General features: G+C 38.2%; 3 protein-coding genes and 2 pseudogenes across 3 annotated transcripts; 3 read left to right on the top strand and 2 right to left on the bottom strand.

Moving 5' to 3' along the window:
• The first annotated feature begins 236 nt into the window (after positions 1–236).
• LOC125207815 (heat shock 70 kDa protein 18-like) lies at positions 237–10,148 on the top strand. Its single transcript, XM_048107316.2, has 3 exons — positions 237–282; positions 363–595; positions 7,137–10,148. Exons 1-3 carry the CDS (start codon positions 257–259, stop codon positions 9,926–9,928), a joined length of 3,051 nt encoding a protein of 1,016 aa, XP_047963273.1. The 5' UTR covers positions 237–256; the 3' UTR covers positions 9,929–10,148.
• A 2,738-nt stretch (positions 10,149–12,886) lies between these two features.
• Positions 12,887–13,663, bottom strand: LOC125224445 (heat shock 70 kDa protein-like). The gene has a single exon (XM_048127846.1). It carries the CDS (start codon positions 13,661–13,663, stop codon positions 12,887–12,889), a length of 777 nt encoding a protein of 258 aa, XP_047983803.1.
• A 2,439-nt stretch (positions 13,664–16,102) lies between these two features.
• Positions 16,103–18,247, top strand: LOC148931438 (heat shock cognate 70 kDa protein pseudogene; annotated as a pseudogene).
• Positions 18,248–19,852: 1,605 nt separating this feature from the next.
• On the top strand, positions 19,853–21,831 carry LOC125224425 (heat shock cognate 70 kDa protein pseudogene; annotated as a pseudogene).
• A 1,430-nt stretch (positions 21,832–23,261) lies between these two features.
• LOC125224414 (heat shock cognate 70 kDa protein-like) lies at positions 23,262–25,253 on the bottom strand. Its single transcript, XM_048127817.2, has 2 exons — positions 25,040–25,253; positions 23,262–24,968 (listed from the first exon to the last, which is right to left on the bottom strand). The coding sequence occupies exons 1-2, from the start codon at positions 25,251–25,253 to the stop codon at positions 23,278–23,280; spliced, it is 1,905 nt and encodes a 634-aa protein (XP_047983774.2). The 3' UTR covers positions 23,262–23,277.
• Positions 25,254–26,192: the final 939 nt, after the last annotated feature.

Below are 26,192 nucleotides of genomic sequence, written 5' to 3'. Positions count from 1 at the left end.
GTAATTTCCGCATATTTGCATTTACATTTATATGAAAACATTTGAGATTTAGAATTACTCTATTATTTTAAAAATTTATTCACCAACGTTATTGTTCATTAAAAAAATTTACTCACTAGTTGTACTTTTTAAACAGGATAATGGTATGGCAGGCGACATGTTCCCTCTACTTTTTCTCTAATTTATAGAGCTATTCTCAATTCATTTATCCAATTTCCAAAACACACTTGTTGGAACATCCACAACGATTCCTAGGATGCCATTCTCACCGAGCGGCTCTCGGTATTATGTACCTCTTGAAATTTTCACGACAGCCATTTGTAGCACTCGTTTTGATATTTCTGTTTTATTTTTTACTGCAGCTCTGTTTTAGAATCATTAATGGCGGAAAAGGGGAAAGGGCGGTCTATTGGGATTGATTTGGGGACGTCATATTCGTGTGTGGCTGCGTGGAAGAACAACCGCATTGAGATTATACCAAACGAACAGGGCAACCGCACCACGCCGTCTCACGTCGCTTTCACCGACTCCCATCGGCTCATTGGTGACGCCGCCAAGACTCAATTCGCCTATAATCCCTTGAACACTGTTTTCGGTCAGATTTCTCTTCTATTTTCCATCGCTGTCATCATATTGTGTTTGTTCTGTTCGTCAGATATAGATATTAGGAGAGGTAAACCTGTTGGGAGGAATGGCCGCAACGGATAAACAAACATCCCCAGTTGCAAGAATATGATAGGTGCAGAATATAATAGCACCTATGATAATGAGAAGCGATAATAGAAAATATCAACACAAAAGTCTCTTCAATGTGAAGAGATAAAAACCACGAGACCCACCGATCTATCAAATCCACTATAACCGAGGAGAGAATACAACCAAGAAGTTACAATGATATCTAATCCTTAACAACATAATGAAGGGAATAGATAATCAATACAATTTAAAAAATATGAAATAAACATCCTCAAGAAACTGCAGTCACATTCAGAAATTTATAAGTGAAGATCTAACCGTTCAGATTTAATTTTCTTCAGTCAGAATGAAGAGCTACGAGTCTTATACCTCTAGTTAAAATTTCAAGTGGATCAGACAACGTTTGGACCTCCTATCAGGAAAAATAACCGAGACTTTGCAATGCAGAAACTTGGGAGAACACTCTTCTCTCTCAACTTTCCATCAACACGTTTTTCTCTCTTCCCTTTCTCTGTCCCAATAGGAGTCTCATTTCTTTCTGGCACTGGTTTTAAGAAATGTTAAGGAATGTAGGTGGAATAAAGTTAGTGAAATATGAGTCCCACTAGTATATATTAGTTTTAAATGATATGTGAGTGGAATGAATTAGTAGAATGTGGGGTCTACTTACCCTTTATAGTGATTAAGAACCGGAATTCCTATTCGTGGACGGACCAAAATGTAAAAATGGGACTCCTATTCAGGGACGGAGGGAGTATTTATAAGTTTTCCATCGACCCATATAAGTAAATAAATGAGCAAATACAATATGGGTCTTTTTTACACAAGTTGGGAGCCCTAAGCCCCTTACCCAATAAAACCTTTCTCTAGATGTAGTAAAAGGATTGTGCTTTGTTAAAATCTCTCTAAATTTTATCCAATATTAACCCTTCCCCTTACGAGATTTTTTAAAGGACTGAGTGGCTCATTTGTAATATAGCATAAGAGCGATCCCTATTTCGATTAGATCTATACCCAACAATATTGCCTAATGAATTAAACCAAATTACTACAACTCAATTGTTTTCACTATCTACATAAATAAAAGAATTTGTTTCCTAACTCACTAAGATTTTGAGCATAAGCAAATAAAAGAACAGTTGAAGCATAATCCTATGGATTCGAAAACACATATAAGTTCAATCAATTTCCTCAGTTTATAGATTCTCCTTCCATAATTTAATGAACAAGTGCTAATAAGCTCAAATCTCTCGAGTATCGTTGGTTAAGGTGTTAAATTCTCCTCCATCAAATTAAACTACCAATCTCCCGATTAGTGTGGTACAATCAACATTCATTCATAAAATGCTATCAGGAAAGTCAAATCTTGCCTCCTCACAATTTGTAGATTGCAACTTAAAACTGAAGTCTCCTTCTAGCCTTAAATTAACAATATCTCATCAATGAATGAATTCAAAAGAAACAACATTCAGCGGAAGCATTCGAGAGAAGAATTATACTATGTATGAAGACATAATATATTCAGAATCTTTTATTTATTATCTTCTTCACTTTTATGCTCAACACCCACCGCGCTCGTCATAGCTCAACCTGCACATTTTTAAAAAAAGAAATCCAGGGCTGAGTACTTGATGCACTCAGTGGACTCATGCCGAAAATATTTTATAAAAAGTATTTATTATGCCACCATTGAGTGCCCTCGGGGTTTTAACTTTGAAAATGCCCGAGACACTAAAATCATTTCCATTATAAAAGTCGGTTGATCAACCATTTTCCCATAGATGTCTACCATATCTGATCCATTGATAACAAGGAATGTGGCCATATTCCAAGTCACTAGACCGGCCGACCCAAAAGACGGCTCACGATCCCCATTGGTGTACACTAGCCTGAGTAGGGACTCAGGCCCTAGTCAGACCCGAATTCGATTATCCATAGATGGCAAAAGCCACATAAGATAGGTTCCATAGATAAAACAAAACACGGCATGACAAATATTCATTTTTACATAAAAATATACTTAGGGCACTGCCCTTATTTAAAAATAAAGCCCACCTCGTTCGTTTAACACCGTAATTTGCGTTCCATTCCGTTCTCGAAAAACGTGCGTGAAGCCACCCATTGATTTAATACACTCCGGCCCAAAGACTAGGTTAGCTCCAATCCATCTCAAACAATAGGCCTTACGATCAGTGAACTCCCAAAATGGGATTTTAAGTCCCCTTGCTTCTCATTTCACTCAGCTCCCCCTCCGTCTGGCTTCTCCCTCTTCTTCAGCTCTATGTCTTTCTCTCTTCTTCTCGATCTCTCTCTATCAAACCTCCAAATCAGCTCTCATCTTTCTCATCTCTCTTTCTGTCACTAATCAGCACCGTCTCCTACTGCCTGCTGGTACTTCCATCGTCGGGGCTGACGAGAACAGCCGCTACTGGCCCCCACCGTTGCTGCTGTCACTGTATACCGACAGATACGCTGCTGCTCGATCTCCATCGCCGGCAGCCCGCACTCCTTACTCTCTCTCCTTGGTTAGACGCAGCGTCGCTGAACGTCTTCCCCTCTCTGCTCACTCTTCTACAGCTCTCCGTTGAGCAGCTCCTCCACACAGGGCTGCTGCCATCGCCGTTCTCTCCGTGTTCGTCGCCTACACGCAGACCATCGCGCCACCCGCTGCGTAGCCGATCTCTCTCTCCATTTCCGGTTCACTCTCCGTTCTCTCTCTCGCTTTATTCTATCAGTGCTGCTACACATGGCGTACCTCTCTCTCAGATTTATCGACATCTCTGATCCAAAATTGAAAGAGAACTCGCGTCCCTCCTTCATCATCTCTCAATTTCTCCGATCTGTACTCGTCGCCATTGCGCCGCTGCACCACGCTCCAAATTGCAGCGCCGTCGCCTCTCCGTCTGAACCAATCGCCGCCGTGCAGCCGTCGTCGCTGCTGCCAGCACAGAGCTGGCGCCGCGCCGCCTTTGGCTCCGTATGCACCCCGCCGTCGCTGAGCCCGTGGACCACTCCGTCGTCATCTCTTCTCCCTCCATCCAATTCTCTCAAACACAACGCCTACCATCTCTCTTTCTCTAATTTCTAACTCTCTGATTTTTCTTGGAATTGATTGAATCTGATTAAACGTGGAGTCATGGAGAGAGATATGTATAGGTATAAACAGATTGCATGAGATCATGGGGAGGTAGAAACCGATCAGAAGCGGATTTTATGGAACACAAATTGGGTGAGAGTAATCTCACGTTTAATTCTTGCATATTCAAAGTGGGCTCAAAGTTGAAAAATTGATAAATGTCTTGGGCTCATAACAAAGGGTTTCAAATTGGGCTATGAAAGAATAATTGTTTCAGCCCAAAATGTAAAGTCATTCTCTCGACGAAAGAAATTAAAGAGAAAAAAATTCAGATGCACAACGATGTCATTTCGATGACAAATATAAAGGTAGAAAAAAATCGGGGTGTTACAATCTACCCATCTTAACAAAAATTTCGTCCCGAAATTTGCTTACATCCTCAATATAATATTTCTCCATCATCTCGTCTTCCAATTTCAAAGTAACCTCCTCGTATCGTTAAAATTAATAACTTTTGTTGAAAGTAGTATCATCCTCGTATTCTTGTCACGTCACCAACATTATTCTCATAAAACATTGTAATCATCCTCGCGCTCCTCAGCAGGGTATCAAGATCATCTCCGTCATGCCGCCACGTTCTAGTTTACGCAAGATTACACTATACTAATTTAAATTGCGAATACGATCTCTTGTCATTGCATAGCTACCTCGCTTAGCATCATCTCTTCTCGTCTTGTACCCTCTTCCGCGTTTGAACATCACCTCGTCTTTGGTATCTTTCTCTTCTTGAGATCTTCCTCGTATTCTTTTTGTTCTCATCGTTCAAGGAAATGATAAGAAATAGTAAAATGGTTCACAAATTAAGCTTGTTCCAACGTTTCGCGCAATTCCAAGAAATAGAAAAGTTTAATTGTCCATTGACCTCCATTTCCACTCTCGATCCCCTTGCCTCGTTCTTTCGCCCCATATTTTTAGATTCTCGTACGTTTTCATTGCTCGGAAAAGCAATGGGTAAGTTTTCAACTTAGAATTACGGTTCGCGCGGTCAACTAGGCTTACATTTTAGGCACTCTAAGTTCACAACACACTTAATCATCCCATAGATAAAAAAACTATCACATTTAAAGACATTCATATCTCAAGATAAACAAGTACTCCCTCCGTCCCGCTTAAGATGACACGTTTTCCTTTTTAGTTTGTCCCAACGAAGATGACACATTTCCTTTTTTGGAAACTTTCTCTCTTCATTTAATACACTCAACCACTTTTTCTTACTCTTATTAAAATATTCATCTTTCTTTATCTCTCTACTTTAATACTTACATCCACCTTTTCTCTCTCCAATTAAACACTTTAACCAATAACTCCTAAAACCCATGCCGGCTAAGCAATGTGTCATCTTAGCCGGGACGGAAGGAGTATAACACAACATATCTCAGCCCAAAGCAAAACACTTTTGCATTTCAAGATTTATCTATAAGAACCAAAAGAGCTTCGAATTAATGGACTCTAATATTCCTCTAGAAACAACGTGTATGTCCTCTTATTCACAAAGAACACAAACACAAATTAAGCTCGAAAACAAAATTAAATTTTAAAAAAATCTAGATTAGCAAGTCTCAAGAATTATTAAGCTATCAAAAATATAAAAACATGCATTCTCCCGTAGCACACAACGTGTAGATTGCAACTTAAAACCGTAGTCTCCTTCTAAATAAGCCCGCACCTCTTCATTAATTTTCCCCCTTGTCAGCACTACCACCCGAACCACTGCCACTCGCACCACTACCACTACCATCACCACTAGCCATTTTGGATATACCGATAGAAACATAGAGAGAGAGAAAAGAAACTCGTTAATACAAGTGGTGCGAATGAAATGAAGTTCAACGAGCCGTATGTATATAGTTTTAAAAAAAATAGAAAATCGGGACGTCCGTCGTGGCACCGCAATGGCGGACGTCCCGACGGACGTTAACGGTTGCCTGCGGATACCGCTCGTCTGCCGGGGACGTCCGCGTCCATCTCTCCCGACCTAATAGTGGACGTCCCGCACGGACGATGGGTACGCCGGTCCGACGTCGGTGTGACATCCGCCATTGCTGATGCTCTAACATATACTCAACAAACTCGTCATTTAACAATTGTTTCATGATTGTCAAAAAAATAGACTTCAAGGTTTCAAGCTATTAAATTCGACAATATATATGTCAATCTAGGGGTGCGATCATATCATTACTCATATGTATGTGATAACCTAATAACCCTATCATTTTATGGGTCAAAAGTATCATTTTACTAAAAATGATATTTATACACTATAAAATGATATTTTTTCAACATGCATAAAATGATACTTTTATTCCATAAAATGATATTTTTCGTCCATAAAATGAGGATTATTAGGTTATCACCATAAATATGGGTTATGATATGATCACATCCCTGTCAATCTATAAATAAAAAACTACAAAATAATGAGTTTATCACCCACGTGTTGAAGTCTCATGTTCATTCCGACCTACACGCTTATCTACCTCATGAGTGGAAGTCCATGTTCATTCTGACCTACACGCTTGGCTATCGAACAAGTGGATATTCGATATTCATTCCGCCTGATTTTTTAATCCGGCCCACCTTCTTGTCTACCTCACGAGTGGAAGTATGATAAAAATAAAATGACCACAATTTTAGGTATTCACTTAATCTTGTTAGGTCTGGGAGCTTTTCTTCTAGTCTTCAAAGCTCTTTATTTTGTGGGCGTATATGATACTTGGGCTCCGGGAGGGGGAGATGTAAGAAAAATTACCAACTTGACCCTTAGCCCAAGTATCATATTTGGTTATTTACTAAAATCCTCTTTTGGGCAGGAGGATGGATTTGTTAGTGTGGACGATTTAGAAGATATATCAGAGGACATGTATGGCTAGGTTCCATTTGTATACTTGGTGGAATCTGGCATATCTTAACACCCTTTGGGTGGGCTCGACGGATGTTCATTTTCCGTCCCATATCGATAATAGATCTCCTATCTTGTCTAACCCACGCGTGGAAGTCCATGTTCATTCTGGCCCACCCGTGAAAGGATGTGCTAAATTCTCACTTTTAAGAGGATGAAATCATGAATATTTCATTTCTAATAAAGTTCAATATTGACTTTTTTATAGAGTGGTATATATGTATGAGGAACGATAGTTTTTTATCAATGTTAAATTAGCATTGAATAAGTGTGATGTGTTTGAAGCAGATGCTACTAATCCAATCCGACGACAATTTTATTTCATTGGTTTTATGTTACGTTTGTTCTGCGCTATTAACATTGTTGTTTTCTCATCTCTATCCAATTCAATTATTTCTTACACAGATGCAAAGAGGTTGATCGGTCGTAAATTCAGTGACCCAATTGTTCAGAGTGACATGGCAATTTGGCCATTCAAGGTCATTACTGATGCTACTGACAAGCCTATGATTGTTGTTAGCTACAAAGGGGAGGAGAAACAGTTTTCAGCTGAGGAAATCTCCTCAATGGTGCTTTCTAAGATGAAGGATATCGCTGAGGCATATCTTGGAACAACTATCACAGATGCAGTTGTTTCTGTGCCAGCTTATTTCAATGACTCTCAGCGTCAGGCCACCAAGGATGCCGGAACCATTGCCGGCCTTAACGTTATGAGGATCATTAGTGATCCTACTGCTGCAGCCATTGCGTATGGTCTTGATAATGGGGGTACTCGCTCTGTGGCAAAGAATGTGCTCATTTTCGACCTTGGTGGTGGCACGCTCGATGTGTCTGTGATCAAGATTGTGGCAAATGACATTGAAGTAAAGGCTATCGCTGGGGATACTCATCTCGGAGGCCGGGACATAGACAACAGGATGGTGAATCACTTCAGGGAAGAGTTTGAAAGGAAGAATAAAAAGGATATTAGTGGGAATCCAAAAGCTATGAGCAAATTGAGGAATGCTTGTGAAAGAGCGAAGAGGGGTCTTTCCTCTGCTTTCGAAACCCCAATTGAGATTGAATCATTGATAGATGGGATTGATCTGTTTTCGACTATTAGTCGTGTTACATTTGAGAAACTCAACATGGATTTATTCAGCAAATGTATAGAGCAGGTTAAGAAATGCGTGAGTGATGCAAAGATGGAGAAGAGCGAGGTTGATGAGGTGTTGCTAATGGGGGGGTCGAGTAGAATTCCGAAGCTGCAGGAGATGTTGAAGGAGTTTTTTAATAGGAAAGAGGTGCGCAAGACCATTAATACAGATGAAGCTGTGGCTCATGGTGCGGCAGTGCTGGCAGCCAAGTTGAGTGGTGAAGGCAATGACAATGTGCAAAAGCTCATTCTTTTCGAAGTTACTCCATTGTCCCTTTGTATTGAAGTTGATGGAGATCAGATGTTATGTATTCCAAGGAATACACTAATCCCAACTAGGCGGGTGGATACTTATCGCACGGCAGAAGACAACCAGACCACTGTGTCGTTTTTGGTGTATGAGGGTGAAAGTAGCAAGGCAACAGATAACAATCTGCTAGGTGAATTCAAACTCAAAGGCATTCCTGCAGCGCCCAGAGGTGTTGCTAAAATCAAAGTTTGCTTCGACATTGATGAGAATGGTATCTTGAATGTGTCAGCGGAACACACAAAGACTGGAGTGAAGAACAACATCAGCATAACCAACTACACAGGAAAGGGCAGGCGGTCTGGGAAAGAAATAGAGAAGATGAACAAGTTTAAGGATGAGGAGCCTAGGGAGAAGGTTAATACTAGGTCTAACTGGGACTGCGCCAACAAAGTGAAAGACGGTCTTAGAAATGTAGCCAAGAAAACGGAGGATGCTTACGAGTATTTGAAAACGAGGCGGGATCCCAACAAACATGCAGAGGTTGCTGATAATAAAAACAAGATGGATGAGCATGAGACTCATTGCAATCAAACAATGGCCGTTGGAGCCATTGCCGACCTTAACGTTATGAGGATCATTAATGATCCTACTGATGCAGCCATTTCGTATGGTCATGTTAATGGGGATACTCGCTCTGTGGCAAAGAATGTGCTGATTTTCGACCTTGGTGGTGGCACGCTCAATGTGTCTGTGGTCAAGATTGTGGCAAATGACATTGAAGTGAAGGCTATCGCTGGTGATACTCATCTCGGAGGCCAGGACATGGACAACAGGATGATGAATTACTTCATGAAAGAGTTTAAAAGCAAGACTGGTAAGAATATTAGTAGGAATCCAACAGTTATGAGTAGATTGAGGGAGGCTTGTGAAAGAGCCAGGAGGGATCTTTCCTCTGCTACCGAGGCCCAAATTAAGATTGAATCATTGATGGATGGGATTGGTCTGTTTTCGACTATAAGTCGTCTTACATTTGAGGGCCTAAACATGGATTTATTCGAAAAATGTATGTATCAGGTTAAGAAATGCGTGAGTGATGCAAAGATGGAGATAAGCAGTGTCCATGAAGTGTTTCTGATGGGGGGGTCGAGTAGAATTCCGAAGCTGCAGGAGATGTTGGAGAATTTTTTTAATGGGAAAGAGGTGCGCAAGACCATTAATCCAGGCGAAGTTGTGGCTTATAGTGCAGCAGTGTTGGCAGCCAATTTGAGTGGTGAAGTTGATGGAGATCGGACGTTAGTATGTGAGCCGGTGTATGAGGACGAAAGAAGCAAGGCAACAGACAATAACCTGCTAAGTGAATCCAGACTCGAAGGCCTACCAACAGCGCCCAGATGTGATATTGAATTCAAAGTGCACTTCGGAATCGATGAGAATGGTATCTTGAGTGTGTCAGCGGAGCACATAGAGACTGGAATGGAGAACACCATTACCATCACTAACGACAAGGGCAGACTGTCTAATAAAGAAATCGAAAGGATGATTCGGGACGCAACGAAGTACAAGGAGGAGGATGAGGAGTTCAGGGAGAAGGTTAAGGCCAGGTCTAACTTGGAGGACTACGCCTACAAAACGAGAAACGCCATTAGAAGTGCAGCCAAGCTCGAATCAAAACACAAGCAGAAGATGGAGGATGCTTTCGAGTCTTTTAAGAAGTGGTTGGAGTCCAACAAACATGCAGAGGTTGCTGATTATGAAAACATGATGAAAGAGCTTGAGACTGTTTTCAATACCATCATCGCCGAGATGAATTAAGAATGAAAAGTGACGATTCGCAGGATCACATGGTCTGGACCGTTTCCAGACTGTCTACCTTTACTTCATACCAGTATTTGTATTTGTGTGATGATTTCCAGGTTGTTTGGTTTAAGACTTATGTGTTACTCCACGATATTGGCTTTGACTATAGTTTATTTTCGTCTGTTTTAATACTCCTATATTTTTAATTATAATTTCATCTATTTTGTTAGTTTCATCTTTCTTTCCTCTTTTTACTTTAGAGTATACGGAATTTATTCTTTATTATCATAGTCATATACTACATCCGTCTCATAATAGGAGTCACATTTTATGTAGGTCCGGGATATAAAAAATGTAAAGAAAAGTGAGATGAATAAGTTAGTGATGTGTGGGTCCTACTTGCCATTCATGGTAAAAGTGAAATGTGATTCTTATTGTGGAAAAGACCGAAATGATAAAATGTGACTCTTATTGTGCGTCGAAGATAGTAACTTATATACTCCCTCTGCCCCATAGAAACAGTCCATTTAGGATTAACATAGGTTTTAATCGAAATTGTATAGTGGATGATAGGTCCATAAATAATAAAGTAAAAGAGAATGAAAAAAATATTACCAAAAATGGATATGGACTATTTATATGGGAGAGATGAAAAAAAATAGCCTATTTATATGGGATATGGGGAATATCTTATTTCAACCTTAGTGTATATATATTGATAAGAGCACTCACAACGCCATCGGAAAGTGGTTATACCTCAGGGTTGTTTAGTGACAGAATAAGAAACTTAAAAAAGCTGGTGCTGAAATTTACTCCCTTCATCCCAGATAATTCGACGCAGTATTCCATTTCAGGCTGTCCCACATAATTTGTCCTATTTCACTTTTACCATTTTTGGTAGTGGACTTTATATTTCACTAACTCATTTCTACTCACATTTTATTATAAAACTAATACTTTAAAAGTAGGACCCACATCCCACCAACTTTTTCAACTCACTTTCTATTAGATTTCTTAAAACCCGTGCCGGGTCAAAGTGTATCAAATTATACATTAATACCTGTGTCAATCCTAAGTGACCTATTTTTTCTTCTTCCGTCTCACTTTACCAATTATACATTAATACCCGTCAATCCTAAGTGACCTATTTCTATAGGATGGAGGGAGTAGTTAATTGTCTGCAAATCACGGAATTCGATCAAATTTTAATTTATCCTGCACCTTTCAAAATTTGAATAAAAAATTAGCATTAAGTTTCAAAATTTCTCAACTGGTTAGATAAATATTTTGTACATGGAATCAAAGTCAAAATCATATCGAAAAGTAAATATTTTGTACCTGGAATCAAAATCATTCGGAAAGTAAAAGGTTACATAATACATGTATTTCTAAGTCAGATATAGAAAATTCAAACATAAATAATTATTCAAAGCAACTATAACACATGGAAATATTTTGTTAACACTCTAAAGTAAAATACGACACGCATATATTTACATAGATATCGCCGTAATACATAGTACTCCCTCCGTTTTTTAAAAATAGCAATTATTTTTATTTTGGATTGTTCCTTAAAAATAGAAATTTTAGAATCTTTCTATTTTAGGACATGGACCCCACAATCAACTAACTATATTTTCACTACTTTTTCTCTTTCTCTCTTGTTTTAGTAATTTTTCTTATCCTCTCTTTTACTTTACCAATTCTTCTCACTTATTTATCAATTGTGCATTAAAACCATCCGTGCCTTTTCAAATGTGTCTATTTTTTACTACCTCCGTCCACGAAAATTTGTACCACTTTTCCATTTCCGTCCGTCCCCCAAAATTTGTCCCATTTCACTTTTACTATATTTGGTAGTGGACCCCACATTCCACTAACTCATTCCTACTCAAATTTTATTATAAAACTAATATATAAAAGTAGGACCCACAATCCACTAACTTTTTCAACTCACTTTCCATTACATTTCTTAAAACCCGTGCCCGGTCAAACCGGGACGAATTTTCGTGGACGGAGGTAGTAATACGGAAGGAGTAGTAGATCTACTATACCTTTTGAATTCTTGCAACTTCATTTATATTCATAAAATTTTATGCCTGTTTGTGAATGATACTAAACCTTACACCATTATATTCTTATCATTTTTATAAACAAGTAGTATGTCGATAGTAATTTCTCTAGAAAAACACGTAAAAACAATGCTGGACTAATATATACTACCTCCGTCCCTGAAAATTTGATACACATTACTATTTCGGTCCGTCCCTGAAAATTTGATACACTTCACTTTTACCATTTTTGGTAGTGGACCTCATATTCCACTAACTCATTCCTACTCACATTTTATTATAAAACTAATACTTTAAAAGTAGGACCCACATCCCATCAACTTTTTCAACTCACTTTCCATTACATTTCTTAAAATCCGTGTCGGGTCAAAGTGTAGCAAATTTTGGGGGACGGAGGTAGTACATAACTTATTACTTGGATAGTCAAATGGGCCTAGCCGAAATGGTAGATTGGGCCAATGGACTTATCAAAACTAAACCGGCCCAATCTGATACGTCACAAAATTTGTCACTCCCAATGAAATATTTTGCTCCTCTCTTATCACTCATCTTCAATACTTTATAGCCTTCTTCAAAGAAATTCGGACCCAAAATTTCACCGTTGCTTTGTCATCAAAAATAGAAAGTGAAATACGGAAAATAAAAGATGCAGAATATATACTTTAAGGACTATATTTAATTATGGTTAATGAAAAGAGAACTACTGTAGCTCAAATGGTTAAGTTGGCTGAGAAAGACACAAAGAGCCTAGTTCATTATAAATTTTGTATCCTTCTATTGCTTTCTTTATGTAATTAAGGATTTTTCGCATTATCATTACTCATTTAACAATATTATTGCATTTAAATCTTAATAATTTCAAAACAAACAAGTGTACATATCATTTGAGTAAATTCCATTACTACTTAGCCAAGCATTTACTTAAACTCTTAATCCACTTCTTAATAGTAACAAACTTCTGCTTGCTAGGACTGAGGTATATCTTCACAACAATGGGCAAGTAAATCCTCCTAAGCTCCTTTATCTTCTCATTGAAACACTCTGCCTCTGCCTCTGCGGCTTTGTGCAACCTCAACCATATCATAGTAGACGCGAAAGCCTTCTCTATCTTCTCCTTCTCGCCCGCTCCAATCCTCCCTCCTCCAGATCTGGTGGTGTCCCTCATGTCGTAGGCGTAGTTCTCCAAAACATTCCTCATATAAGCCTTCCTCCTATACTCCTCGTCCTCCCTCTTGTACTTCTCCGCATCCCCAATCATCCTCTCGATTTCTTTCTTAGACAGCCTGCCCTTGTCGTTGGCGATGGTGATGCTGTTCTTCACTCCACGCCCTAAGTGCTCCGCTGACACATTGATGACGCCATTCTCATCAATGCCGAAGCACACTTTGATTTCAGCAGCGCCTCTGGGCGCTGCTGGAATGCCTTTGAGCCAGAATTGGCCTACCATATTGTTCTCGGTCGCCTTGCTTCTTTCGCCCTCGTAAATAGCAAACATTGCACTCGTCTGATTGTCTTTAACCGTCTTTATGATTTTCTCCTTCCTTGCTGGCATTGGTGTGTTCCTTGGAATGTATACGGACATCTGACCGTCATTCATTCCGATACCAAGAGACAAAGGAGTAACATCCGAAACAACCACATTCCGCACCTTCTCATCGCCTTCCCCTTTTCCGGCCATTGATGCAAACCGTGAAAATTTGAACAAGGATCTAAAAACCTAGATATTATTCAATGGAGAGTTAAATAGTGCACATGTAAAAAAGGAGTCCTAGGATTTATATTTAAAGATTTAATTTATTTGTTAATCATGGGAGAGATAGATTTTAATAACTCAACGCGGATATACTTGAATCTTTTAATTAGGTAAGTTCTAATAAATTATCTCAAACGAAAGTATATGTAGTTCCAAGATATTCAATTAGCAGACCAATCCAAGTAGATTTTGAAGAAAACGAAAAATAAATTTACAAATAAAACAATTTTACCATAACTCCCCAAATCAAACAATGAAAGAAGACGCACGTTATAATCGATTTTGATGGAAACATTAATCTTGAGAAATTTTAAAAATAGAAATTTCATAATTCTCGCGAACAAGATGTCAACATTTATGATCGTAAGAAAAGTTACAGATTTTGGACAATATTTCGATTTACATTTATAATTGATTAAGTATTTTTATAATATCACAAAATTTTTGAAATTACAACTCATATTAAGTTTTTCGGAGTTCCTAATCAACAACCATGAGCTTTAGATGAGTTAATGAGTTAAGAGAAAAATTAGTCATGGTAACGCGATCAGAATTAAACAATTAATGCGAATCTGTTATTTATTTATTTATGTATTCAATACATACATAAAGTCCAAAAAAAAAAAAGAATTCTATATCAAAACAAATCCTTTAATTGATGCCTTCTTATACTCGGTACCTTTTCCATCTTAATTAATTCTATTATATATATGCGAGTGCATAAATATACTACTCCTACATTCTTATTGCTAAACATAATGTATTTTAGTGTAAATAAGTTTTATGTGTTGTATGTACGTTTATTATTTTTTTATAATTATACAATGATACCTATGTTATTACTCAACCATGCATAAACTCCATATATCTTTGATAAGCCAAATTTATGTCTTTAATATTTTAATATGAGGTTTTGTTAAACTCAAAATCTAAAAAGTGGATATTGGCACTAAATTAATATTAACTCCGTCCCACAATAGGAGTTACGTTTAATATCGACACGGATTTTAAGAGAAAATATTATATTTATGTTTTTGTAAAAGAGACCTTTTTAAAAAAAAGGAAATGTGATACTATTATGAGACGAGAGAATATTATTTTTCGAATCCAAATATCATATATATTTATGGTTTAAAACAAGCATCCTAAAAAAAAGAAAAAAGAAAGCAGACATCTAAATCTAATCTAAACAAACCTGAAACATAAAATTAACTATACAACGATGAAATGCTCCATAAGTCCCTAAAAACAGAAACTCTTTTTCTTGCCCGTTCTTTAAAAGTTAAAACTTTATATTTAGGATATTTCTTTCTCTAACGAGGTGAGACTTATTTTCTACTAACGTATTTTTCTTTCTATATCTATTCCTCCCTCCGTCCCAGCTAAGATGATACATTGCTTAGCCGGCATGAGATTTTAGGAGTTATTGGTTAAAGTGTTTAATTGAAGAGATAAAAGGTGGGTGTAAGTATTAAAGTAGAGAGATAAAGAAAGATGGATATTTAAATAGGAGTGAGAAAAGGTAGTTGAGTGTATTTATTGGAGAGAGAAAATTACAAAAAAAGGAAATGTGTCATCTTAGTTGAGACAAACTAAAAAGGAAAACGTGTCATCTTAAGCGGGACGGAGGGAGTACTTAACCAATTTACATTAAAACAGGTGCTCTTTCAAAAGTTCTTATTTTTAGGAGACGAAAGTAGTACAATCTATACTGTTTTAAAAATAAAGCTATAAATTTTTGGTAAACAATAAATTTGCTAACGCTGGTCTAATATACTCCGTATTCATTAGTGTGTTAAATAAAGGGATTCAAATTAATCCTAAAATGTTCTCTATTGTGCAAACAATTAATTTGCTAACGCTGGTCTAATAATGAGTACTCCATATTCATTACTGTGTTAAATAAAGGGATGCAAATTAATCCTAAAATATTCTCTATTGTGCAAACAATTAATTTGCTAACGCTGGTCTAATATACTCCATATTCATTTGTGTGTTAAATAAAGGGATACAAATTAATCCTAAAATGTTTTCTATTGTGCATTGTTACAGTTACACTTGGGAAGATGAAGAGAAGATGCTGATGGTGGGAGAGGGGGGGACTTGAAGATCCAATGGAAGATGGAGAGACGATGGAAGACAAAGAGAAGACCTTACTCTACTTACTTAAGTGCTCTAGCCGAACATATCAGATAAGGGCTTCTTTTCGAATTAGGTGTTGCATCTACTCTTCTTTACAAAACACACTTCTAAGTTCTTATCTCTCGCGGTATGCTGCATTTTGATTTCATTCGTGAGAGCTACACGTTTTTCGATTACTATTGAAGTGTATATGTTTTGATATTTTCATTTACTTGTAGTGAAATGGCGGGAAAGGGGAAAGGACGTGCAATTGGGATCGATTTGGGGACGACGTATTCGTGTGTGGCAGCATGGAAGCACGACCGCATTGAGATCATACCGAATGATCAGGGTAACCGAACAACGCCTTCTTATGTAGCCTTCACTGACGTTGAGCGCCTGATTGGCGACGCTGCTAAGAATCAAGTTGCCAATAATCCGATCAACACTGTTTTCGGTCAGTTTTCTTTTCCCTCTGGAAAAAAGTAAATGGTAACTTCACATGTTTCTTATTGCAACTTGATTATCATGCCATACATAATAATTGTGTTAACTTCTTATTGTGTGTTTAATTTGTAAGCATTGAAGAGCCAATATTGGTTTGTGTATGTGTGTGGCAGGAGCAGACAATACTAATCCAATGAAACACAATTTTATTTTCTTAATTTTATGTAACATTTCTTTATTTCTTTAAATTTTGTTGTTTTCTCTTCTCTCCATTCAACTAGTTGAAATGTTTCACACTCCTGTTATACAGATGCAAAGAGGCTGATTGGTCGCAAATTTAGTGACCCAACTGTTCGCAGTGACATGAAATTCTGGCCATTCAAGGTTATTTCAGGCGCCGGTGACAAGCCTATGATAGCGGTAACCTACAAAGGGGAAGAGAAACAGTTTTCAGCTGAGGAAATATCCTCAATGGTGCTTACTAAGATGAAGGATATCGCTGAGGCATATCTTGGAACAACTGTCACGGATGCAGTGGTGACAGTGCCTGCTTATTTCAACGACTCACAGCGTCAAGCCACCAAGGATGCCGGAACTATTGCTGGCCTTAATGTTATGAGGATCATCAATGAGCCTACTGCTGCAGCCATTGCTTACGGTCTTGATATAGAGTCTACTAGATTTGTCCCAAAGAATGTGCTGATTTTTGACCTTGGTGGTGGAACCTTTGATGTGTCTTTGGTGACTATTGAGGCGGGAGTCTTTGAAGTGAAAGCTATTGCCGGTGATACTCATCTTGGAGGCCAGGACTTTGACAACAGATTGGTCAAACACTTCATAAAAGAGTTCAAGCGCAAGACGGGGAAGGATATAAGTGGGAATCCGAGAGCGGTTAGGAGACTGGTGACTGCTTGTGAGAAGGCAAAGAGGATCCTTTCATCCTCTTTTCAAACCACAATTGAGATTGAAGCCCTGTTTGGGGGGATTGATCTTTTTTCTACTATCACTCGTGCTAAATTTGATGAACTTAATATTGATTTATTCAGCAAGTGTGTGGAGCAGGTGGAGAAGTGTTTGCGAGATGCAAAGATGGCAAAGAGCCGCATCCATGAGGTAGTGTTGGTTGGGGGATCGAGTAGACTTCCAAAGGTACAGGAGCTATTGCAGAAGATGTTCAATTGGAAGAAGATGTGCAAGACCATCAATCCAGATGAAGCTGTGGCACATGGCGCGGCAGTGCTAGCTGCTAAGTTGAATGGTGAAGGCAAGGGCAAAGTGCAGAATGTTGTTCTTTTGGATGTTACTCCTTTGTCCCTTGGTATTCAAGTTACTGGATATCTGATGTCAGTAATTATTCCGAGGAATACATGTATCCCAACGAGGAGGGAGGAAATTTTTACTACTAGTGAGGACGATCAGACCTGTGTAACAATTAAGGTGTATGAGGGTGAAAGAAGCAGGTCAACAGACAACAACCTATTAGGCCAATTCGATCTCCTAGGCATTCCAGTGGCGCCCAGACGAGTTCCTAAAATCAAAGTGTGCATCGACATTGATGCGAATGGTATCATGAGCGTGTCAGCAAAGGACATGGGTACCGGGTTGAAGAACAAGATCACCATCACCAACAGCACGGGTAGGTTGTCTAAGTCTGAAATCGATCGCATGATTCAGGATGCAAGGAAGTACAAGTTGGAGGATGAGGAGTATAAGAAGAAGGTTGCATCGTTGAATGCTTTGCAGGACTACGCCTACAACATGAGGAAAGCCATTAGAAGATCAGCCAAGCGCGGAGCAGCAGACAGGAAGAAGATAGAGGATGCTTACGAGTCGTTTAAACAGTGGCGACACTTCAATCAACATGCACATGCTGATGATTATAAAAAGAAGATGAAAGAGCTCGAGTATGTTTTCGGTCCCATCATCACCTATATGGATTAAGAATTTAAATTGATGATGTGTCTTTACTTTTATCTATCAAGATTTTATTTCATGTTTACTTGAAGTTTGATGATCCTGCGTGTTGTTATCTTTAATTTTATCATATTGATTTTTATTAAGTAACGCAGGTTGAAAGGAGTTCTAGGAGTTATTTGCTCAATGTCATGTCTCAACGTCTACTTAGTGCTAATTATAATTAATTATTCCAAACGAAAATGTATGTCTGTTAAAGAAAAATGAAAAACAAATTGCTAACAACTCCCATGGCTTTAAATATGATATAGGATTATGAAAGAAAATTCTAGCATCTATAATACATATCGAATAAAATCTATTATAAGATTTATTCTTTGTCTTTTTTAATTGAATTTCATTGTGCTATTTCTCTAAATTATGGACGAATTTTGTAAAATTTTGAATCATGGAAATATGAAAAAAAAATGATATTATAAGTGAACGAAGCCATGCCATGGTTGACTTGAATTCAAGCATTAACCACTCTACCATTTGACAACATGTTATCAAAAAGGAATCCAACCGATAAATAAAAGGAAAGAGACAATACCCTTCGTCAAATCTAGAACAAGGAAAAGAAAAAATTAATTGCTACAACTCCCACTGACATAAACGTTAGTAGAAGATCTTAGCGTCTTTAATATTTATTGATTCCTCACTATCCATGCAAATGCAATAACAAATTAGAAGTATGACAAATTAATGCAATAACAAATTAAAAGTATAAGCTTTTAGAAGGAGAGTCAAGTAGCATAGGTTGAAAGGAGTCCTAGGGTTGATTAATTAATTAATTAATTAATTATGGGATTGATAGAGTTTCTAAAAGTAAAGATATACATGAATCTTTTAGATTTTAGTAAAATTAAGATTAATTATTTCAAACGAAAATTACGCAGTTCCAATATTTTGAGATCAACAAAAGTAAAATTTGTTCTTTTAGCGTTAAAAAAGAGATAAGAAAAATTAATTGGTACAACTCCCATTGCGCTAACTAAATGGACGAGAATTACTTTTCTAGGATTGGATTTGATTTGATTTGATTTGAATTGATTTAGTTTGGTTAGACTTTATTTATTTTTTAAGAATACCTTTTATTATCTCATCTCATATACTCTTTCGGTACCATAGTAATGGAGGTGCTTCTTTTCAACACAGAAATTAAGAAAAAATGTATTAGTTGAGTTAAGTAAAAGGAGAATAAAGTGGAAAATGAAAAGTAAAGAGATAAAGAGAGAAAAAAGTAAGAGAGAGTAAAACAGGTGTCGAAAAATGTGTTGACTTTTACTATAAATGGAAATGAGTCTATTATTAAGGAATGTATCAAAATGGCAAAATGACTCTACTACGATCGAATGGAAGGAGTATTATAAATATGCATTAAATTTGTTTTATTTTCTTTGGAAGATTTTTTTTGGTATCTTACTCCTTGTTTTAATATATATGGAATATGAAACAAGAATGAATAAATAAAATATTATTATCCGATTTCACACTCCTTTAAAACATTTCTCCGTTACACACACCTTTTAATATTTTAGGCGTTTTGCTTTCTTTTAGTTGCAGAGCTGCAGTTTACTGCTACCGTCATTAATGGCTGGCAATGGAAATAGACGGGCAATTGGGATCGATTTGGGGACGACATACTCGTGTGTGGCGGCATGGCAGCATGACCGCATTGAGATTATACCAAACGATCAAGGCAACCGCACCACCCCTTCTTACGTAGCTTTCACAGCCGAGGAGCGTCTCATCGGCGACGCCGCTAAGAATCAAGTCGCCAATAATCCCATCAACACTGTTTTCGGTAAGTGTATACTTTTAAACACTTTTTTGGTGACTTTCATTACTCTTCCTATCATTATACATATGTTTATACTGTTTCTCTTCTTTTCATCTTGGGTCATGAGTACCAAATCAAAGCACTAGTATATTTTCTTGATTTAATGCATTGTTTGTTTTGCGCTTTAGTTTTGTTATGTTCTCTTCTCTCCCTATTCCAACTACTTGAATTATGCAGATGCGAAGAGATTGATTGGTTGCAAATTTAGTGATGCAACGGTTCAAAGAGACATTGCATATTGGCCGTTCAAGGTCATTCCTGGGGCTGGCGACAAACCTATGTTCGCGGTAACCTACAAATGGGAGGAGAAACAGTTTTCTGCCGAGGAGATCTCCTCAATGGTGCTCACTAAGTTGAAGGATATTGCCGAAGCATATCTTGGATCAACTGTCACGGACGTTGTCATCACCGTGCCTGCTTATTTCAACGACTCTCAGCGCCAGGCCACCAAGGATGCCGGAGGCATTGCTGGCCTTAATGTTATGAGGATCATTAATGAGCCGACTGCTGCAGCCATCGCATACGGTCTTGACAAGAGGTGTATTAGCTCTGTGGCTAAGAATGTGCTGATTTTCGACCTTGGTGGTGGCACGTTTGATGTGACTGTAGCCATTATTGACGGAGATAGCCATTATTGACAAGAGGTGTATTAGCTTGTGAAAGAGCCAAGAGGATACTTTCTTCCTGTTTGGAAACCCCAATTGAGATTGAATTGCTATTTGAGGGGATTGATTTGTTTTCGCGCATCAGTCGTGCTAAATTTAACGACCTCAACACGGATTTGTTCAACAAGTGTATGGAACTGGTTGATAAATGCCTATGTGATGCAAAGGTGGATAAGAGTAGTGTGGATGAGGTGGTGCTGGTGGGCGGATCGAGTAGAATTCTGAAGGTGCAGGAGTTGTTGAAGGAGTTTTTCAATGGGAAGGAGGCGTGCAAGACCATTAATCCAGACGAAGCCGTGGCGTATGGTGCTGCAGTGTTGGCTGCCAAGTTGAGTGGTGAAGGCAACGAAAAGGTGCAGAATGTGGTTCTTTCAGATGTTACTCCTTTGTCTCTTGGTATTGCAGGCATTGGAGATGAGATGCTCGTGATTATTCCGAGGAATACACCCATACCAACGAGGATGGAGAAAATTTTCACCACAGGGAAGGACAATCAGACCTGTGTAACAGTTAAGGTGTATGAGGGTGAAAGAAGCAAGGCAACAGACAACAATCTGCTAGGAGTATTCAGTCTCCTAGGCATTCCAGCGGCGCCCAGAGGTGTTCCTAAAATCAAAGAGTGCATCGACATTGATGCAAATTGTATCATGAGTGTATCTGCGGAGCTCATTGGTACTGGGTTGAAGAAAAAGATCACCATCACCAACAACAAGGGCAGGCTCTCTAAGGAAGAAATCAAGAGGATGATTGAGGATGCGGAGAAGTACAAGAGGGAGGACAAGGAGTTTAGGAAGAAGGCTGGTATGAGGAGTGCTTTGGAGAACTACGCCTACGACATGAGGAACAACACCAGAAGTGCAACCGGGATTGAAGCAGCCGACAAGAAGGAGATAGAGAAGGCCTTCGAGTCTACTATACAGTGGTTGGAGTCAAACAAACTTGCAAAGGTTGATGCTTTCAAAGAGAAGTTGAAGGAACTTAAGCTGATTTATAATCGCATTGTTGCTAAGATGCACCAAAGTACCGTGCACTCTGGTGGTCCCAGTATTGCAGAAGTGGATTAAGGGAAGATTTGTTTGGCTGGTTTCCTTTTTTCTGGTTAATTCAAGCTTTGTTTTTAGAAATTTTATTTTTCTTCTTTTTGTGAGTAAAATACTTATTACTTCCTCCGTCCAACTCTAAGTGACATATTTTTATTCAAAACGATGTTTTATATAGTGTTATTTTATGAGTCAAGTAAAAAGAAGTAAAGTATAAAAGTAAGAGAGATTGATATTTCTATTTTTGCAATTTTGTCATTTAGAATGGCACAAAAAAAAAATATGTACTCCCTCTGTCCACGAATAGGAGTCCCGTTTTTCCATTTTGGTCCGTCCGCGAATAGGAGCTCCGGTTCATAATTACCATATACGGTAAAGAGACCCACATTCCACCAACTCATTCCATTCATATATCATTTAAAACTAATATATACAAGTGAGACCCATATTCCACTAACTTTCTTCAACCCACTTTTCTTAACATTTATTAAAACCCATGCCGGAATGGAATGGGACTCCTATTCGAGAACGGAGGAAGTATCACTCTTAGAGTGAGACTAAAGGAGTACTAGTATATAACAGATCTAGGTAAGTATATAATTAGTAAAATATGAAAGGAAAATAGATAACATGGATAAAGTCTAAAATAAGAGAAACATATAAAAGGTACGCAATAAATTGAAAGGAGCTTTCTTACTATCTGGATTCCCTTTAATTTAAAAAAAGTTAATTATCTGATTTTGATAAATTAGGCTATATTGTGATAAACATATTTTAGGAATTGTATCATATAGAGTGGGACATAAAAAAAAAAAGAAAATGTCACTTAGAGTGGAACAAAAAGAGTATTAGTATATAATGGATCTAAGTTAAGAAAAAAGTAGGGACAACAGAGTTTTAATACAAAATTGATAAAATATGAGAGATAAATACGAAATGTGGATAAAGTAAGAAAGAAACAGGAAATGTTGATAAAATAAGAAAAACATAAAAGGTGGAGTAAGTAATATATTAAAGAGTAACTTTTCGATTTTCAGTATGAGAACAATAAAAATATAAAAATGAGACAATTTTTTGTGTACAAATAGATTAAAAAAGGTTCAATTTAGAGAACGACGGTCCGGAGTCGACAACCGTGGGTGGCGGCAAGCGATCCTTGCAGCGACTTCTCCATGATTGGGGTTAGGATTTAAACTATTTTTTCATGGATGGAGAGAGTATCATATTTGCCTCCATTTTCTCGGTTGAAAACGTGGAGTCTTGTAACCCTCGAAGAAGTCATAAAACCCTAGCTAAGGCTGTAGAAAATAGTGCGAAATCTGTTGCCATTTCAAGCACAGTATTATTGCATTTAATTTATAATAATAATTTTAAAAGTAACAAGTATACTTAATTATATCATTTACTAATTGTAAGGAATTCAACAGTAAAATAAAAAGAAAGAGACCATGCACACGATGTGATCGTTATTCACTTCTTAATACTACTAATCCACTTCTTAATACTACTAATCTGCTTCTTAATACTTGGGCTGGGACTGTGGTGCATCTTGGCAACGATGGGATTGTAAATCAGCTTAATCTCCTCCATCTTCTCTTTGAAAGCATCAACCGTTGCAAGTTTGTTCAACTCCAACCATTTAATAGTAGACTCGAATGCCTTCTCTATCTTCTTCTTGTCGGTGGCTCCTATCCCGGCTGCACATCTGGTGTTGTTCCTCATGTTGTAGGCGTAGTCCTCCAAAGCAATCCTCGCTTCAGCTTTCTTGCTATACTCTTCGTCCTCCCTCTTGTACTTCTCTGCATCTTTCACCATCTTCTCTATTTCTTTCTCAGAAAGCCTGCCCTTGGTGATGCTGATGTTGTTCTTCAATCCAGTCTCTATGTGCTCCGCTGACGCATTCAAGATGCCATTCTCATCAACGTCGAAGCACACATTGACTTTAGCAACGCCTCTGGGTACTGCAGGAAAGCCTTGGACTCTGATTTCACCTAGCAGATTGTTGTCTGTTGCCTTGCTTCTTTCTCCCTCATACACCCCAAACTTTCCACTGGTCTGATTGTCATATGTCGTGTAGAAATCTTTCCTCTCTTTCCTTGTTGGGATTGGTGTATTCCTTGGAATAATTACCTTCATCACATCTCCATAGATTGAAACACCAAGAGACAAAGGAGTAACATCCACTAATACCACATTTTGCACCTTCTCATTGCCTTCACCACTCAACTTGGCAGCTAGCACTGCAGCACCATACGCCACAGCTTCATCTGGGTTAATAGTCTTGCACGCCTCCTTCCCATTGAAAATCTCCTTCAACAGCTCCTGCACCTTCGGAATCCTACTCGACCCGCCCACCAGCACCACCTCATCCACACTCCTCCGCTTCATCTTTGCATCACTCATGCATTTCTCAACCAATTCCATACACTTGTTGAACAAATCCATGTTGAGCTCATTAAATTTAGCACGAGTGATGGTTGAAAATAGATCAATCCCCTCAAACAAAGATTCAATCTCGATATTAGTTTGGCAAGTGGAAGAAAGCATTCTCTTGGCTCTTTCACAAGAACTTCTCAATCTCCTAATAGCTCTCGGATTCATACTAATATCCTTACCATTTTTCCTTTCAAACTCCTTTACGAAATGATTCACCATCCTACTGTCAAAGTCTTGCCCCCCAAGATGAGTATCGCCCACAATAGCCTTCACTTCAATGATATCGGTCTCAATAGTGGTCAGAGACACATCGAACGTGCCACCACCAAGGTCAAAAATCAGCACATTCTTAGCCACAAGACCCCCTTTATCTAGACCGTATGCGATGGCTGCAGCAGTAGGCTCATTGATGATCCTTACAACATTTAGGCCGGCAATCGTTCCAGCAGCCTTGGTTGCCTGGCGCTGAGAGTCATTGAAATAAGCAGGTACGGTCACGACAGCATTCTTCACAGATGAACCAAGATAGGCCTCGGCGATATCCTTCATCTTGGAGAGCACCATTGAAGAGATCTCCTCGGCTGAAAATTGTTTCTTCTCTCCTTTGTAGGTTACCGTGACCATAGGCTTGTCGTCAGCACCAGAAATGACCTTGAATGGCCAGAGTTTCATGTCACTCTGAACCATTGGATCATTGAATTTACGTCCAATCAACCTCTTTGCATCTGCGAAGCAAAGTAACAATTAATACGTCAATTCGAAGCGATAATAAGTGCACAGAAGAGAAAAAACAAACCAAAGACTGTGTTAGTTGGAGCACTGGCTACTTGATTCTTGGCAGCTTCTCCGATGAGACGCTCGTTGTCAATGAAAGCGACACAAGAGGGTGTGGTGTGATTGCCCTGATCGTTGGCTATGACCTCGACGCGGTTGTGCTGCCATGCTGCCACGCACGAATACGTCGTGCCCAAATCGATCCCGATCGCCCTTCCACCCCCCTTTCCGGCCATTGATGCGAACCGTTTAGAAGCTCTTTGAAACTGTCAAACAATCAACTAGGACTTCTCTGAACCTGTTAAATAGATTTTTAGTTTTAATTAGGATTAATTATTTCATATTCAAAATAAATAAAAAAAGAAAAAATCCCAATGCCTTAGAGCATCAACCATGGGCGCGGACTTCCCACAATCCAGCAATAGGCTAACCGACGCCCTAGCCAAGCAAATAAATTCACAAATACGAAAATTTATTTTAATTGCTAGTGTTTATCAAATACTCCCTATAAAAGTGGGATCTAGATTCCACTAACTCGTTTCCAATTTTTACTACACAGTCAAATAATTTAAAAACCCATGCCATGTCAAAATGGGACTATAAATTTCGGACAGAGAGAGTAGTACTTATATAATGTCAATGCTAAATTGTGTTGACACAGTAAAAGAATTATATTGATATTTTTCATACAATATATTGATAGTTTGTCTAAATCCCTAAATTTGATCTATTTTTTTCAAATTTAAATAATAATAAAACTAAATTACATATCTGTAGACCACTAGAATAAGTGATGATATACTTGTGTGTGAAAATGCTGAAAAATGAAGTAAAGTGAAAAATTCAACTGTGAATCGTATCCTTAGTGAAACTATTATCACACTCGTGCGATGCATAATCCATTTTACTTTCTTCATACTTATTTTATAGTGCTAAGTAATTTTAGTAAATTAATGTACTACCTCCGTCCGACAATAAGTGTCACATTTTGCCATTTTGGTCCGTCTCACAATAAGAGTCACATTTCACTTTTACCATAAATAGTAAGTAGACCCCACATTGCACCAACCAATTCTACTCACATTTTATTATAAAACTAATATATATAAGTGAGACTCATAATCCACTAACCTATTTAACCCACTTTTCTTTACATTTCTTAAAACTCGTGCCCA

The sequence above is a fragment of the Salvia hispanica genome, chromosome 2 (genome assembly GCF_029641045.1).
Source record: "Salvia hispanica isolate PSC_SH4W2 chromosome 2, Shi_PSC_v1, whole genome shotgun sequence".
NCBI lineage: Eukaryota > Viridiplantae > Streptophyta > Magnoliopsida > Lamiales > Lamiaceae > Salvia > Salvia hispanica.
This window is presented reverse-complemented; position numbering and strand designations above follow the sequence as displayed.

Excerpts from the sequence above, each read along its gene's own strand:
- LOC125207815 (XM_048107316.2), top strand. The coding sequence starts at position 257 with ATGCCATTCTCACCGAGCGGCTCTCG. Across the intron at positions 283-362 it reads TTCTCACCGAGCGGCTCTCG|CTCTGTTTTAGAATCATTAA; the intron begins GTATTATGTACC and ends TTTTTACTGCAG. Across the intron at positions 596-7,136 it reads TCCCTTGAACACTGTTTTCG|ATGCAAAGAGGTTGATCGGT; the intron begins GTCAGATTTCTC and ends TTTCTTACACAG.
- LOC125224445 (XM_048127846.1), bottom strand. The coding sequence starts at position 13,663 with ATGGCCGGAAAAGGGGAAGGCGATGAGAAGGTGCGGAATGTGGTTGTT.
- LOC125224414 (XM_048127817.2), bottom strand. The coding sequence starts at position 25,253 with ATGGCCGGAAAGGGGGGTGGAAGGGCGATCGGGATCGATTTGGGCACG. Across the intron at positions 24,969-25,039 it reads TCCAACTAACACAGTCTTTG|ATGCAAAGAGGTTGATTGGA; the intron begins GTTTGTTTTTTC and ends TTTGCTTCGCAG.